General features: G+C 40.7%; 1 protein-coding gene across 13 annotated transcripts in view; it reads right to left on the bottom strand.

Moving 5' to 3' along the window:
• Positions 1-6790, bottom strand: part of LOC139367079 (zinc finger CCHC domain-containing protein 2-like) — a 68146-nt gene extending 61356 nt beyond the window's left edge. For 10 of the 13 annotated variants that reach the window (XM_071105094.1, XM_071105095.1, XM_071105097.1 and 7 more), the window contains exon 1: positions 5818-6758. In XM_071105094.1, the coding sequence (XP_070961195.1) occupies positions 5818-6579 (762 nt within the window). In that variant the 5' untranslated portion in view covers positions 6580-6758. Of the gene's footprint in view, positions 1-5817 lie in introns of all 13 variants that reach the window. The other 3 variants (XM_071105092.1, XM_071105093.1, XM_071105096.1) reach the window with 3 other exon arrangements.
• Between the last annotated feature and the right edge of the window lie 8795 nt (positions 6791-15585).

The raw sequence follows: 15585 nt of genomic DNA, 5'->3' as shown, positions 1-15585 counted from the left end.
ACCAGATCTAATGTGTTATATTCTCCGAAATTAATTTCACATTTCCACACACATTAAAGTGTTTCCTTTCAACTGGTATCAAGAAAATGCATATCCTTGCTTCAGGTCCTGAGCTACAGGCCGTTAGATTTGGTTATGCCATTTTAGGCGACATACCAAATCCTTAAGAGGTTTTAAAAGAGATCAGGGACATTTTTCAGTTTACTCCATATTGGCTTCTGGTTTTTCGCTTCCCCACTGGAATATCAGATGTTAATATTAAATGCATACTAATAACTACATTATTTATGTTGCCATTATTGTGTATTTTTACTTTACTTGGATTGCTGTGTTGTGCTGTATTATAATGTTGCATAATCACCTTCCGGTGTAAAAACCATGGAAATTAAATATAAAAAAACAAATGTTTTAAGTGAGAAGTATATATATATATATATATATATATATATATATATATATATATATATATATATATATATATATATATATATATATATATATTGGTCTGAAGCCTGAGCACCACAATGCCTACTCTACCCATGCTCTACCAAGGTTTTCCAGCCCACAGCTTTGACCTACTAAAGTAGCTATGTTGGTCTATTGTAATTAAAACAAAGAGTATGCAGGGTTCTAAGGATTCAAACATTCTCAAAGCCTAATTCATACTCTTCAGTTGAATAAAGGACTACACTATCCTGTTCTTAAAGTAATGTATGTATATCATCAGGCTGTATATATTTTCAGATATAGACCTATTGTAAATGTGTATTATTGTAGCGTCACCATCTTTATTGCAAAAAGAACATCAAATACACACAACTTTAAACTACACATTCATTTGACAGAGGTAAACTGTCCAATTATCAGCCCAGCAATTGATAAAACAGGCCCATGTTTGCAAAACAAGTTTCTCTGAGCTTATGTCAATATTACTCAGGTAAGCCAAGAGTTACAGATATCAGGACTGCAGACAGGCTCTATATGAGTGACTGTGTCCAACACACCACCACCTAGTGTTATGTTGGTCACCTACTAGAGGTTGGCCGATTAATTAGGGCAGATTTCAAGTTTTCATAACAATCGGTAATCTGCATTTTTGGACGCCGATTACATTGCACTCCACGAGGAGACTGCGTGGCAGGCTGACCACTTGTTACGCGAGTGCAGCAAGGAGCCAAGGTAAGTTGCTAGCTAGCATTAAACTTAACTTATAAAAAAAACAATCTTAACATAATTACTAGTTAACTACACATGGTTGATGATATTACTAGTTTATCTAGCTTGTCCTGCGTTGCATATAATCAATGCAGTGCATGTTAATTTATCATCGCATCACAGCTTACTTCACCAAGCGGGTGATGATTTAACAAGCACATTCGTGAAAAAAAGCACTGTCGTTGCACCAATGTGTACCTAACCATAAACATCAATGCCTTTCTTAAAATCAATACACAAGTATATATTTTTTAAACCTGCATATTTCGTTAATATTGCCTGCTAACATGAATTTATTTTAACTAGGGAAATTGTCACTTCTCTTTCGTTCTGTGCAAGCAGAGTCAGGGTATATGCAGTAGAGGTCAACCGATTAATCGGAATGGCTGATTGGGACGATTAATCGGAATGGGACGATTTCAAGTTTTCATAACAATCGTAAATCTGTATTTTTGGACACCGATTTGGTAGATTTTTTTTATTTTATATTTTTTACACCTTTATTTAATCTTTATTTAACTAGGCAAGTCAGTTAAGAATACATTCTTATTTTCAATGACAGCCTAGAAACGGTGAGTTAACTGCCTCGTTCAGGGGCAGAACGACAGATTTTTACCTTGTCAGCTCGGGGGATTCAATCTTGCAACCTTATAGTTAACTAGTCCAACGCTCTAACCACCTGCCTCTCATTGCACTCCACGAGGAGACTGCCTGTTACGCGAATGCAGTAAGCCAAGGTAAGTTGCTAGCTATCTTATAAAAACAATCAATCATAATCACTAGTTAACTACACATGGTTGATGATATTACTAGTTTATCTAGCTGGTCCTGCGTTGCATATCATCGATGCGGTGCGTATCGTTGCTCCAATGTGTACCTAACCATAAACACCAATGCCTTTCTTAAAATCAATACACAGAAGTATATATCTTTAAACCTGCATATTTAGCTAAAAGAAATCCAGGTTAGCAGGCAATGTTAACCAGGCGAAATTGTGTCACTTCTCTTGCGTTCATTGCATGCAGTCAGTGTATATGCAACAGTTTGGGCCGCCTAATTTGCCAGAATTTTACGTAATTATGACATAACATTGAAGGTTGTGCAATGTAACAGGAATATTTAGACTTAGGGATGCCACCCGTTAGATAAAATACGGAACGGTTCCGTATTTCACTAAAATAATAAATGTCTTGTTTTCGAGATGATAGTTTCCGGATTCGACCATATTAATGACCTAAGGCTCGTATTTCTGTGTGTTATCATGGTATAACTAAGTCTATGATTTGATTGAGCAGTCTGACTGAGCGATGGTAGGCAGCAGCAGGCTCGCAAGCATTCATACAAACAGCACTTTAGTGTGTTTGCCAGCAGCTGTTTATGACTTCAAGCCTATCAACTCCCGAGATTAGGCTGGTGTAACCGATGTGAAATGGCTAGCATTGGTTAGCCATGTGCGCGCTTATAGCATTTCAAACGTCACTTGCTCTGAGACTTGGGAGTGGTTGTTCCCCTTGCTCTGCAAGGGCTGCGGCTTTTGTGGAGCGATGGGTAAAGCTGCTTTGAGGGTGGCTGTTGTCATTGTGTTCCTGGTTCGAGCCCAGGTAGGAGCGAGGAGAGGGACGGAAGCTATACTGTTACACTGGCAATACTAAAGTGCCTATAAGAACATCCAATAGTCAAAGGTTAATGAAATACAAATGGTATAGAGAAATAGTCCAATAATTCCTATAATAACTGCAACCTAAAACTTCTTATCTGGGAATATTGAAGACTCATGTTAAAAGGAACCACCAGCTTTCATATGTTCTCATGTTCTGAGCCAGGAACTTAAACATTAGCTTTCTTACATGGCACATATTGCACTTTTACTTTCTTCTCCAACACTTTGTTTTTGCATTATTTAAACCAAATTGAACATGTTTCATTTATTTGAGGCTAAATAGATTTTATTGATGTATTATATTAAGTTAAAATAAGTGTTCATTCAGTTTTGTTGTAATTGTCATTATTACAAATAAATAAATAAAAATCGTCCGATTAATCGGTATTGGCTTTTTTTGGTCCTCCAATAATCGCTATCGGCGTTAAAAAATCATAATCAGTCGAACTCTAATATGCAGCAGTTTGGGTCACCTGGCTCATTGCGAACTGTGTGAAGACCATTTCTTACTAACAAAGACCGTAATTAATTTACCAGAATTTTACATAATTATGGCATAACATTGAAGGTTGTGCAATGTAACAGCAATATTTAGACTTAGGGATGCCACCCGTTCGATGAAGTACGGAACGGTTCCGTATTTCACTGAAAGAATAAACGTTTTGGTCAATAAACGTTTTGTTTTCGAAATGATAGTTCCCGGATTTTACCATATTATTTGGGAGGTGCTTTACTGTCTCAACTGTATCAAAAAGTAGTTTTCATTGCTAGCTATATAGCTAGCTAGCTGGACAGTTTCATACAGGTACCACTATAGCTTGCTTCGTCCCGCAACGAGCCATTGTTTGCAGGATGACTCGTTGCGGGACGAAGCAATGTTAAGCCAGCTAGCTGAGCTGGACAGTTGTATTCTGATGTTAATGTTGATTGCTGATGTGCTATGGCATGCATGACGATAATCTTTTTCATGTTTGCCAGTTTGTCATGTTTAACTAGCTAGCTACTGAAAACAGCCACTGTGGTGTGAATGCTAATAGATTAGCACGCTAACCAAACCCATGTTACGTTAAAGGGACAACTACTAAGTTGAGAAGATCAGGACTTTTGCAATGAAAAGGCCAATATTGCTCCAAAGATATCATAACATGACCTAAACCAAAGTCCCTCAAAAGGATTTTATGATATGGGCCTAGATATTGTTTTTACCTAAGCCTTTGTGTATTACGTTTCCTAATTGTAGGCTACTACCGTTAGCACTTGAAGTGGGTTATTGTTGAAATATTAACCATTGTCTGCTTTATCAGATGGCCACATTTGCATGTGTTCCAATGTGAATTATTTAAGAGATGGGTGGATCTACGGCTTTAGTGGTTGTGAACGATGTTAAATGGGCGTAAACAAAGAACAGCACTATAGCTGTTCAATGTGAAAGGTTACCTTTATTATACAACAATAGGCAATTTGACACTGTAAATGGTTTGCCTAATGGAGTAACTTGGTGGGATAATGTTCAGAGAATCCATTTTGGCAATTTGGTATAAGTATTCCTTTTCTAAATATGTTTCTAACGGATTAATGTAGAGCAAGTGTGACAATCAAAGTAAAAATGTTAGTTTTCTAAACTGGATTATATGTTTATCACATTTTAAAGCAGCATTACATCCCCATATTTCCTCCAACTACAATGTACAATATGCCATTTGGAGCTCTGAGTCTGTACTTTTATCCAATGTAAAAAACACAATTTCAAACATTTGGAACAGAAGACTAAAAAGAGATGGGTCACAAATGGGCTTTTTGGAGTGAAAAAAACAGACTGCTGCAACCTAATAGCTGATTTATGCTTGATCTGTCAATGCTGTCTGAAGGCTCTGTATGGAGAGTGTGAAGAAGCATCCAGAAGCTTGTGGAGGCCAAATCGAGCTCCGCACCAGATCGCTGTGCACCTCCCAAATTGTGTAACAATGCAGAGGGCTCCCTATAGATTTGATTTATTAGGATACCCATTAGCCGATGCCAATAGCTGCGCATTGACATGATTGGTTTAGGGTAGGTGGGGGTGGGAGGTCCTGTATAAACACAAACTCACTTCCTTGACAACAGCTCTGAGAAGCGCAAGAAGTATGAATGCCCCGACTTCTACAGAGTCCGTATAGCAGTAAATACTGTACTGCCACTGCCAGAGTGACCATACAGAGCCTTTAACGCAGCATATATAAAAGAAACGGAAACCCTCGTCTGAGATTCAACCTGATACACAACTTCCGGGATTACCAGTTAGCCACTGTAGAATGGTTGTGGAAAATGGTGTTTCATAAGGAAAGTACGCATATTCTCCCAATTTCATGAGGAAAGTATGCATATTTTTCCTGCCTTCTTACCATGAAATAAAGTTAAGGGGGAAATTGACGCCTATGTAGAACGTTTAAGACACGAACCGGTCGAATCTGTACTCCTATTCAGAACCGTAGATATCACGTGATCTGGCTCAGGGGTTTCCCAAACTCGGCCATGCCCCTCTCCCAGGTGCACATTTTGGTTTTTGGAGTAGAACTACTAGTACACAGCTGATTCAAATATCCTACTCATAATCGTGCTTTGATTATTTGAATATGTGCTAAGGCAAACAGAAACGTGTACCCAGGTGGGCCCAAACTCTTTAGAGATATAGTTAACCACTCATTTTGCAACCAGCTAACGGTCGTCACTAGTTACTACAACCACAGTCATAATTATGGCTAAACCCCGCCTATTTCTAAAATGTATATTTTTAAAATCTGATTTTAAACCTAACCTTACCACACGACTAACCTTAAATTTAGCCCAAAAATCTTTAAAAAATGTTTTTATTAATGTTTTATAGTCTTTGTGGCTGTGTGGTAACTAGTGACAACCCCAGTTAACGTTATCTAACAGTCAATCTAACTGCTAATCAATGTTACCTGGGCGTTTATTCTGCGCTGATTCTGCTGTCTCTCGTCCTCTATAGCAAGTTGAATTTTGTCCAGCTGTTCTATAACTTTTTCTCTTTGATGAAACGGGAACGCTGGATGCAAGGAGGCCATAGTAAAAAGCAGCGCCAACTGTTCCAAGGGTCCGATCACTGCCTCCATTGGAAGCCCGCAATTCTGTTCTGTTCTCCCGAACGCTTTCCCGTCCACACACGGAGAATAGAACTGGTGATGTTGAGAGTCCTTGAAGGGCGAAACAGAATAGCCATAGTTTTTGAATAACAAGGAGGGATCCACATGGCTCAATATCCTAAATAGTATTCCCGCACACTCCCTGCTGTCAGATCCCAGAAGAGACAAGCAGACCAGCAGTTTGGAGCGCACGACAGGGTCGATAACATCTGATAAAATGGCCAGATCATTCGGATTGTTGGCCCTTATCTCGACATCCCGTAGAACGTGGTTATCTTTCCGAGCCAGGTCTTCCAGACAGGAGCCCAGAAACCGGAGCTCAAGTGGCTGGCACATATGCAGCAGTCCGCACATAAACTCGATCCGCTTGGCAGGATTTAAATGCAAACCAAACCATTCGAAAACGGTCTCTTTATCCAATTGAGATGGATATCCAGGGTGTCTTGAGGAACCTTCGGGCTTGTCGGAGACCGATCTTGGAATATGGAGATCGGGCTGTTCCTCGGCCGTGTCGTCTCCTCCTGCCTCCGCCGTTCTCATGGGCAGCTTCATTTTAAGCATTATCAGCTCGACTAGAAAGGCTTCAAGGCGTAAATTACCGGCAAATATTCATCCTTTGATCGTCTAAACGTTTTTTAAAGCAGAATCAACGGAAGCAAATAACATTTTCTGTGTTTTGTAATAATCACAGTGACTCGGCGACAAGCTGTAGTTTTCTCCACTGTAGATCGCACTCTGGTGACATGTCAATCATTCACAAACCCCTCCTCCTTTCCATAGAAGAGTTCTGGGTCCTAAAAAATTATTGTTATACAAGTGTCATAACTTGAGTTTATTGTTTTAGTTTATTTATCTACAATCTATAGGGTAGAACTCAAATTTGTAGAGAAAGTTACATTTTAGATATGTCATTTTGAATCTGTAGAATCGTATTAAATGGCAGGCCTATATTATTTGATGGGCTTCTATATGTGCAACTCATCATCATGGGTAATGTGTTTACGAAGTACAAAGGTAGTCTAAAAATGTTTTATCAATAGCCCATGTTTTCAGTACTCAATTTATTACACTACACACTACAGTTTCGTGTATCCACTCAAATGCTTGAGCCTAAAGCGAAGGTTAAAATTATATATGTGTATTAAAATATATGATTTTCTCTTGATTTAGCTATTTAAGCATGGAAAGCATGTGTTGGTACCACTTTACATTACAGTGTGTTATTCCTATTGGCCTATCCCGAGATAAGCCTTCCTCTAGACAACACTGACCCTTAGTGGCTCAAAAATAACATTGCATAAGTAGTGCACATTGCATACCACCAAGGCCTGAATTATGTTCAAATCGTTTACAGCAGTGTCTTTATCCTTGCCCTGGGGTCCCAAAGGGGTGCATTTAAAAAACTTTTTTTTTTGCCCTAGCACTACACAGCTGATTCAAGTGATCATCTCATCATCAAGCCTTGGTTATTGAGTGTAGTGCTAAGGTAAAAACAATAATGTGCACCCATTTGGGTTCCCAGGACCAGGATAAAAAACAACACTGCTTTACAGTAGACCACTGTATGTGAAATATACTGAACAAAGACAAATGCAACATGTAACAATTTCAATGATTTTACTGAGTTACAGAAATCAGTCAATTTAAAGAAATTCATTAGGCCCTAATCTTTGGATTTCACACGACTGGGCAGGGGCATAGCCAGTGGTGGAAAAAGTACCCAATTGTCATACTTGAGTAAAAGTAAAGATACCTTAACAGGAAATGACTCAAGTAAAAGTGAAAGTCATACAATTATTTGAATTTAAATATACTTGAGTATCAAAAGTAAATGTAATTTCAAAAATATACTTAAGTATCAAAAGTAAAAGTAGAAATCATTTCAAAGTCCTTATGTATGGCAAACCAGACGGCACAATTTTTCTTGTTTTTTAATTTACGGATAGTCAGGGGCATACTCCAACACTCAGACATAATTTACAAATGAAGCATTTGTGTTTAGTGAGTCCGCCAAATCAGAGGCATTAGGGATGTTCTCTTGATAAGTGCGTGAATTTGAAAATGTTCCTGTCCTGTTAAGAATAAAAAATGTAACGACTGCTTTTGTATGTCGGGAGGGGGGAGTACATTATTTTCTTTGGGAATGTAGTGGAGTAAAAGTTATTGTCAGAAATATAAATACCCTAAAAAAACTACTTCAGTAGTACTTTAAAGTATTTTTTCATAAGTTCTTTACACTTGCTGGACATTCCTGCAATCAGCATGCTCAATTGCATGCTCCCTCAAAACATGACACAATTGTGGCATTGTGTTGTGTGACAAAACTGCACATTTTAGAGTGGCCTTTTTATTTATTTTTATTTAACCTTTATTTAACCAGGTAGGCTAGTTGAGAACAAGTTCTCATTTGCAACTGTGACCTGGCCAAGATAAAGCATAGCAATTCGACACATACAACAACACAGAGTTACACATGGAATAAACAAAACATAGTCAATAATACAGTAGAACAAAAGAAAACAAAGTCTATATACAGTGAGCGCAAATGAGGTAAGATAAGGGAGTTAAGGCAATAAATAGGCCATGGTGGCGAAGTAAATACAATATAACATTTAAACGCTGGAATGGTAGATGTGCAGAAGATGACTGTGCAAGTAGAGATACTGGGGTGCAAAGGAGCAAGATAAATAAATAAATAGAGTATGGGGATGAGGTAGATAGATGGGCTATGTACAGGTGCAGTGATCTGTGAGCTGCTCTGACAGCTGGTGCTTAAAGCTAGTGAGGGAGATATGGGTCTCCAGCTTCAGAGAATTTTGCAGTTCGTTCCAGTCATTGGCAGCAGAGAACTGGAAGGAAAGACGACCAAAGGAGGAATTGGCTTTGGGGGTGACCAGTGAGATATACCTTCTGGAGCTCGTGCTACGTGTGGGTGCTGCCATGGTGACCAGTGAGCTGAGATAAGGCGGGGCTTTACCTAACAGAGACTTGTAGATAACCTGTAGCCAGTGGGTTTGGCGACGCGTATGAAGCGAGGGCCAACCAACGAGAGCGTACGGGTCGCAATGGTGGGTAGTGTATGGGGCTTTGGTGACAAAACGGATGGCACTGTGATAGACTGCATCCAGTTTGTTGAGTAGAGTGTTGGAGGCTATTTTATAGATGACATCACCGAAGTCGAGGATCGGTAGGATGGTCAGTTTTACGAGGGTATGTTTGGCAGCATGAGTGAAGGATGCTTTGTTGCGATATAGGAAGCCAATTCTAGATTTAATTTTGGATTGGAGATGCTTAATGTGAGAGTTTACAGTCTAACCAGACACCTAGGTATTTGTAGTTGTCCGCGTATTCTAAGTCAGAGCCGTCCAGAGTAGTGATGCTGGACAGGCGAGCAGGTGCGGGCAGTGATCGGTTGAATAGCATGCATTTAGTTTTCCCTGCGTTTAAGAGCAGTTGGAGGCCACGGAAGGAGAGTTGTATGGCATTGAAGCTCGTCTGGAGGTTAGTTAACACAGTGTCCAAAGAGGGGCCAGAAGTATACAGAATGGCGTCGTCTGTGTAGAGGTGTACCAGAGAATCACCAGCAGCAAGAGCAACATCATTGATGTATACAGAGAAGAGAGTCGGCCCGAGGATTGAACCCTGTGGCACCCCCATAGAGACATCCAGAGGTCCGGACAACAGGCCCTCCGATTTGACACACTGGACTCTATCAGAGAAGCAGTTGGTAAACCAGGCGAGGCAATCATTTGAGAAACCAAGGCTGTCGAGTCTGCCAATAAGAATGTGGTGATTGACAGAGTCGAAAGCATTGGCCCGGTCGATGAATGCGGCTACACAGTAATGTCTCTTATCGATGGCGGTTTTGATGTCGTTTAGGACCTTGAGCGTGGCTGAGATGCACCCATGACCAGCTCTGAAACCAGATTGCATAGCGGAGAAGGTACGGTGGGATTCGAAATGGTCGGTAATCTGTTTGTTAACTTGGCTTTCGAAGACCTTAGAAAGACAGGGTAGGATAGATATAGGTCTGTAGCAGTTTGGGTCTAGAGTGTCAACCCCTTTGAAGAGGGGGATGACCGCGGCAGCTTTCCAATCTTTGGGAATCTCAGACGATATGAAAGAGGTTGAACAGGCTAGTAATAGGAGTTACAACAATTTCGGCAGATCATTTTAGAAAGAGAGGGTCCAGATTGTCTAGCCCGGCTGATTTGTAGGGGTCCAGATTTTGCATCTCTTTCAGAACATCAGCTATCTGGATTTGGGTAAAGGAGAAATGTTGGGGGCTTTGGCGGGTTGCTGTGGAGGGTGCCGGGCAGTTGACCGGGGTAGGGGTAGCCAGGTGGAAGGCATGGCCGGCCGTAGAGAAATGCTTATTGAAATTCTTAATTATAGTGGATTTATCGGTGGTGACAGTGTTTCCTAGCCTCAGAGCAGAGGGCAGCTTGGAGGAGGTGCTCTTATTCTCCATGGACTTCACCGTGTCCCATAACTTTTTTGAGTTAGTACTACAGGATGCAAATTTCTGTTTGAAAAAGCTAGGCATAGATTTCCTAACAGCCTGTGTATATTTGTTCCTAACTTCCCTGAAAAGTTGCATAGCACGGGGGCTATTCAATGCTAGAACGCCACAGGATGTTTTTGTGCTGGTCAAGGGCAGACAGGTCTGGAGTGAACCAAGGACTATATCTATTCCTAATTCTACATTTTTTGAATGGGGCATGTTTATTTAAGATGGTGAGGAAGGCACTTTTAAAGAATAGCCAGGCATCATCTACTGATGGGATGAGGTCAATGTCATTCTAGGATACCCCGGCCAGGTCAATTAGAAAGGCCTGCTAGCAGAAGTGTTTTAAGGAGCGTTTGACAGTGATGAGTGGAGGCCGTTTGACCGCTGACCCATAACGGATGAGGCAGTGATCGCTGAGATCTTGATTGAAAACAGCAGAGGTGGATTTGGAGGGTGAGTTAGTTAGGATGACATCTATGAGGGTGCCCGTGTTTACGGATTTGGAGTTGTACCTGGTAGGTTCATTGATCATTTGTGTGAGATTGAGGGCATCAAGCTTGGATTGTAGGATGGCCGGGGTGTTAAGCATGTCCCAGTTTAGGTCACCTAGTAGCACGAGCTCAGAAGATAGATGGGGGGTAATCAATTCACATATGGTATCGAGGGCACAGCTGGGGGCAGAGGGAGGTCTATAGCAAGCAGCAACAGTGAGAGACTTGTTTCTGGAAAGTAGAAGTAGAAGCTCAAATTGTTTGGGTACAGACTTGGATAGTAATACAGAACTCTGCAGGCTATCTTTGCAGTAGATTGCAACACCGCCCCCTTTGGCAGTTCTATCTTGACGGAAAATGCTATAGTTAGCAATGAAGATTTCAAGGTTTTTGGTGGTTTTCCTAAGCCAGGATTCAGACACGACTAAGACATCCGGGTTGGCAGAGTGTGCTAAAGCAGTGAGTAAAACAAACTTAGGGAGGAGGCTTCTAATGTTAACATGCATGAAACCAAGGCTTTTACGGTTACAGAAGTCAACAAATGAGAGCACCTGGGGAATGGGAGTGGAGCTAGGCACTGCAGGACCTGGATAAACCTCTACATCACCAGAAGAACAGAGGAGAAGTAGGATAAGGGTACGGCTAAATGCTATACGAACTGTCCGTCTAGCATGTTCGGAATAGAGAGTAAAAGGATGCAGGTTTTTGGGCACGATAGCATAGATTCAAGGCATAGTGTACAGACAAAGGTAAGGTAGGATGTGAGTACATTGGAGGTAAACCTAGGCATTGAGTAATGATGAGAGGGATATAGTCTCTAGAGACTGTGATGTCATCGCATATGTAGGAGATGGAACAACATGGTTGGTTAAGGCATATTGAGCAGGGCTAGAGGCTCTACAGTGAAATAAGACAGTAATCACTAACCAGGACAGTAATGGACGAGGCATATTGATATTAGAGACAGGCATGCATAGCCATGTAAACATATTGTCCCCAGCACAAGTGGCACCTGTGTAATGATCATGCTGTTTAATCAGATTATTGATATGCCACACCTGTCAGGTGGATGGATTATCTTGACAAAAGAGAAATTTCACTAACAGGTATGAAAACAAATTTGTGCACAGAATTTGAGAGAAACAAGCTTTTTGTGTGTATGTAACATTTCTGGGATAATTTATTTCAGCTCATGAAACATGGTATTGTGTTGTGTTTATATTTTTGTTCAGTATACAGTCGTGACCAAAAGTTTTGAGAATGACACAAATATAAATTTTCACAAAGTCGTCTGCCTCAGTTTGTATGATGGCAATTTGCATATACTCCAGAATGTTATGAAGAGTGATCAGATGAATTGCAATGAATTGCAAAGACCCTCTTTGCCATGCAAATGAACTGAATCCCCCCAAAACATTTCCACTGCATTTCAGCCCTGCCACAAAAGGACCAGCTGACATCATGTCAGTGATTCTCTCGTTAACACAGGTGTGAGTGTTGACGAGGAAAAGGCTGGAGATCACTCTGTCATGCTGATTGAGTTCGAATAACAGACTGGAAGCTTCAAAAGGATTGGTGGTGCTTGGAATCATTGTTCTTCCTCTGTCAATCATGGTTACCTGCAAGGAAACATGTGCCGTCATCATTGCTTTGCACAAAAAGGGCTTCAGAGGCAATGATATTGCTGCCAGTAAGATTGCACCTAAGTCAACCATTTATCGGATCATCAAGAACTTCAAGGAGAACGGTTCAATTGTTGTGAAGAAGGCTTCAGGGCGCCCAAGAAAGTCCAACAAGCGCCAGGACCGTCTCCTAAAGTTGATTCAGCTGCGGGATCGGGGCACCAGAGCTTGCTCAGGAATGGCAGCAGGCAGTTGTGAGTGCATCTGCATGCACAGTGCGGCGAATACATTTGGAGGATGGCCTGGTGTCAAGAAGGGCAGCAAAGAAGCCACTTCTCTCCAGGAAAAACATCAGGGACAGACTGATATTCTGCAAAAGGAACAGGGATTGGACTGCTGAGAACTGGGGTAAAGTAATTTTCTCTGATGAATCCCCTTTCCGAATGTTTGGGGCATCCGGAAAAAAGCTTGTCCAGCTTGTGAGCGCTACCATCAGTCCTGTGTCATGCCAACAGTAAAGCATCCTGAGACCATTCATGTGTGGGGTTGCTTCTCAGCCAAGGGAGTGGGCTCACTCACAATTTTGCCTTAGAACACAGCCATGAATAAAGAACGGTACCAACACATCCTCTGAGAGCAAATTCTCCCAACCATCCAGGAACAGTTTGGTGACAAACAATGCCTTTTCCAGCATGATGGAGCACCTTGCCATAAGGCAAAGTGATAACAAAGTGGCTCTGGGAACAAAACATTGATATTTTGGGTCCATGGCCAGGAAACTCCCCAGACCTTAATCCCATTGAGAACTTGTGGTCAATCCTCAAGAGGCGGGTGGACAAGCAAAAACACACAAATTCTGACAAACTCCAAGCATTGATTATGCAAGAATGTGCTGCCATCAGTCAGGATGTGGCCCAGAAGTGAATTGATAGCATGCCAGGGCGGATTGCAGAGGTCTTGAAAAAGAAGGGCCAACACTGCAAATATTGACTCTTTGCATCAACTTCATGTAATTGTCAATGAAAGCCTTTGACACTTATGAAATGCTTGTAATTATACTTCAGTATTCCATAGTAACATCTGAAAAAAATATCTAAAGACACTGAAGCAGCAAACTTTGTGGAAATTAATATTTGTGTCATTCTCAAAATGTTTGGCCACGACTGTATGTCAGATTAATCATATATCCTTGATAATCCCTGCATACATCAACAGGGCTCCCGAGTGGCACAGCGGTCTAAGGCACTGCATCTCCGTGCCAGAGGCATCACATGGGACCAACACTTCACATGTTGCGTTTCAGCCTAGTTCGAATCCAGGCTGTATCACATCCAGCCGTGATTGGGAGTCCCATAGGGCGGCACACAATTGGTCCAGGTTTGGCCGTCATTGTAAATAATTTGTTCTTAACTGACTTGCCTAGTTAAATACATTTAAAAAAATACATAATAAAAATATAAAGAATGTAATGGTATTTTGACATGACATTTTGACCATCCACATAGCTTTTGTAGCTGGTGTTGTTCAAAACAGCTTGAAGCCTTGCATTATGTTGAGCAGTAATCGAAGGCAAGCAACAGGGGGCAACATTTGATCAGGGTTCATCATCCATCCCTTTTGGTAGTCCTAAAGGTTAAATTGCTGAAATGTGCGATGTATAAGCATTATGCAGCTATGGCATGTATCTAGGCTATTACTGTAATGAAGTAAAATGAATGTAGCTCTTCCACTTTATATGAACACTATAGAAAAAATAAAAGCTGGTATACGATACAGCAACATTTACAGTATTTTCAATTGTACTAATATACTCTCACTGATAATGGATCCAGTGACATTTACTTTGGTTTGTTTATTGATAAAATGAGCTGGTTAAGTATGCCCTTTCAACTGACATTTAAAGAGGTTAGGCAACCAACAAAACCTAAATCCCCAAAGATATGTGCAGCATAACATTTAACTTAATCAAATAAAAAGAAAACGTTTGGGTGGCCGAAATGCTTGAGATGTTGTTTTTAGAATCTCAAAAATGACGCCATTAGAAGACACAGCATTTATGCATATGGAACATTCTCCAGCCACTAGAAACAGTTAAATACATATTTGAACTCTCAAATACACTACAATTACTACGACACTTCCCACCCACTGACAAATGCCAAACTCATCCAGTGACCTCTGACATAGATCATTTTGTCTTCATCACCTTCCACATAGTCAAAGTCTGAGTCTGAAGGGTTAAACATTTCTTGTCTTTGTTTTGAACGAAAATAGTTCATTTAGGGGGCTGAATGTAGGGTGGAGTCTATGGTATTTCAACAGCATGGCTCTGGATCTATGGATTTGGTCTGCTTCAAACACTGCAATGGGTATCTATTTGGTAAAGCGTAACCTACATTAAAACTCTAAAACGTCTTTTCATGCACAGTGTAGTTGGTAGATTTTAAGGGTCAACTTGATGCCACTTTCTCTCATGAAGGTTTTCAGTCACCAATGAGCGTTTTTGAGATACATTTAGGTTGAAACTGCAGGGGACAAATATTTTACCTACTGTTACATTTTCCATACACATTTGGGCTAGTAAAGGTAAATGTGTGCTTGTTCTGTATCCAACCATTTACGAAACAACAAAAAACTATCTACAAGTTAAAATAGGCTACTACTGAATATAGGAGCCTACACAGACATTTTCAATCAAACATGTCATAAAGTGAGGTTATAAGTGTGAGTGTATCTTTCAACCAACAAATCACCAATGAAGATCTGTGTGTGTGTGTGTGTCAGTCTCTCTGTCTGCGTGTAGGTCTAATGAATGAATTTAAAGGTTATCCCACTCATTTCACAAAGTCTGCAGTAGGGAGTGACAGCAGCAACATGTGGAGCGTTCCATGAGACGTCACAGGCTCCCCGGGTATAAAGACCTGCGAGTGCGACACTTTCACTT

This window comes from Oncorhynchus clarkii, chromosome 15 (assembly GCF_045791955.1).
Source record: "Oncorhynchus clarkii lewisi isolate Uvic-CL-2024 chromosome 15, UVic_Ocla_1.0, whole genome shotgun sequence".
Taxonomy (NCBI): domain Eukaryota; kingdom Metazoa; phylum Chordata; class Actinopteri; order Salmoniformes; family Salmonidae; genus Oncorhynchus; species Oncorhynchus clarkii.
This window is presented reverse-complemented; position numbering and strand designations above follow the sequence as displayed.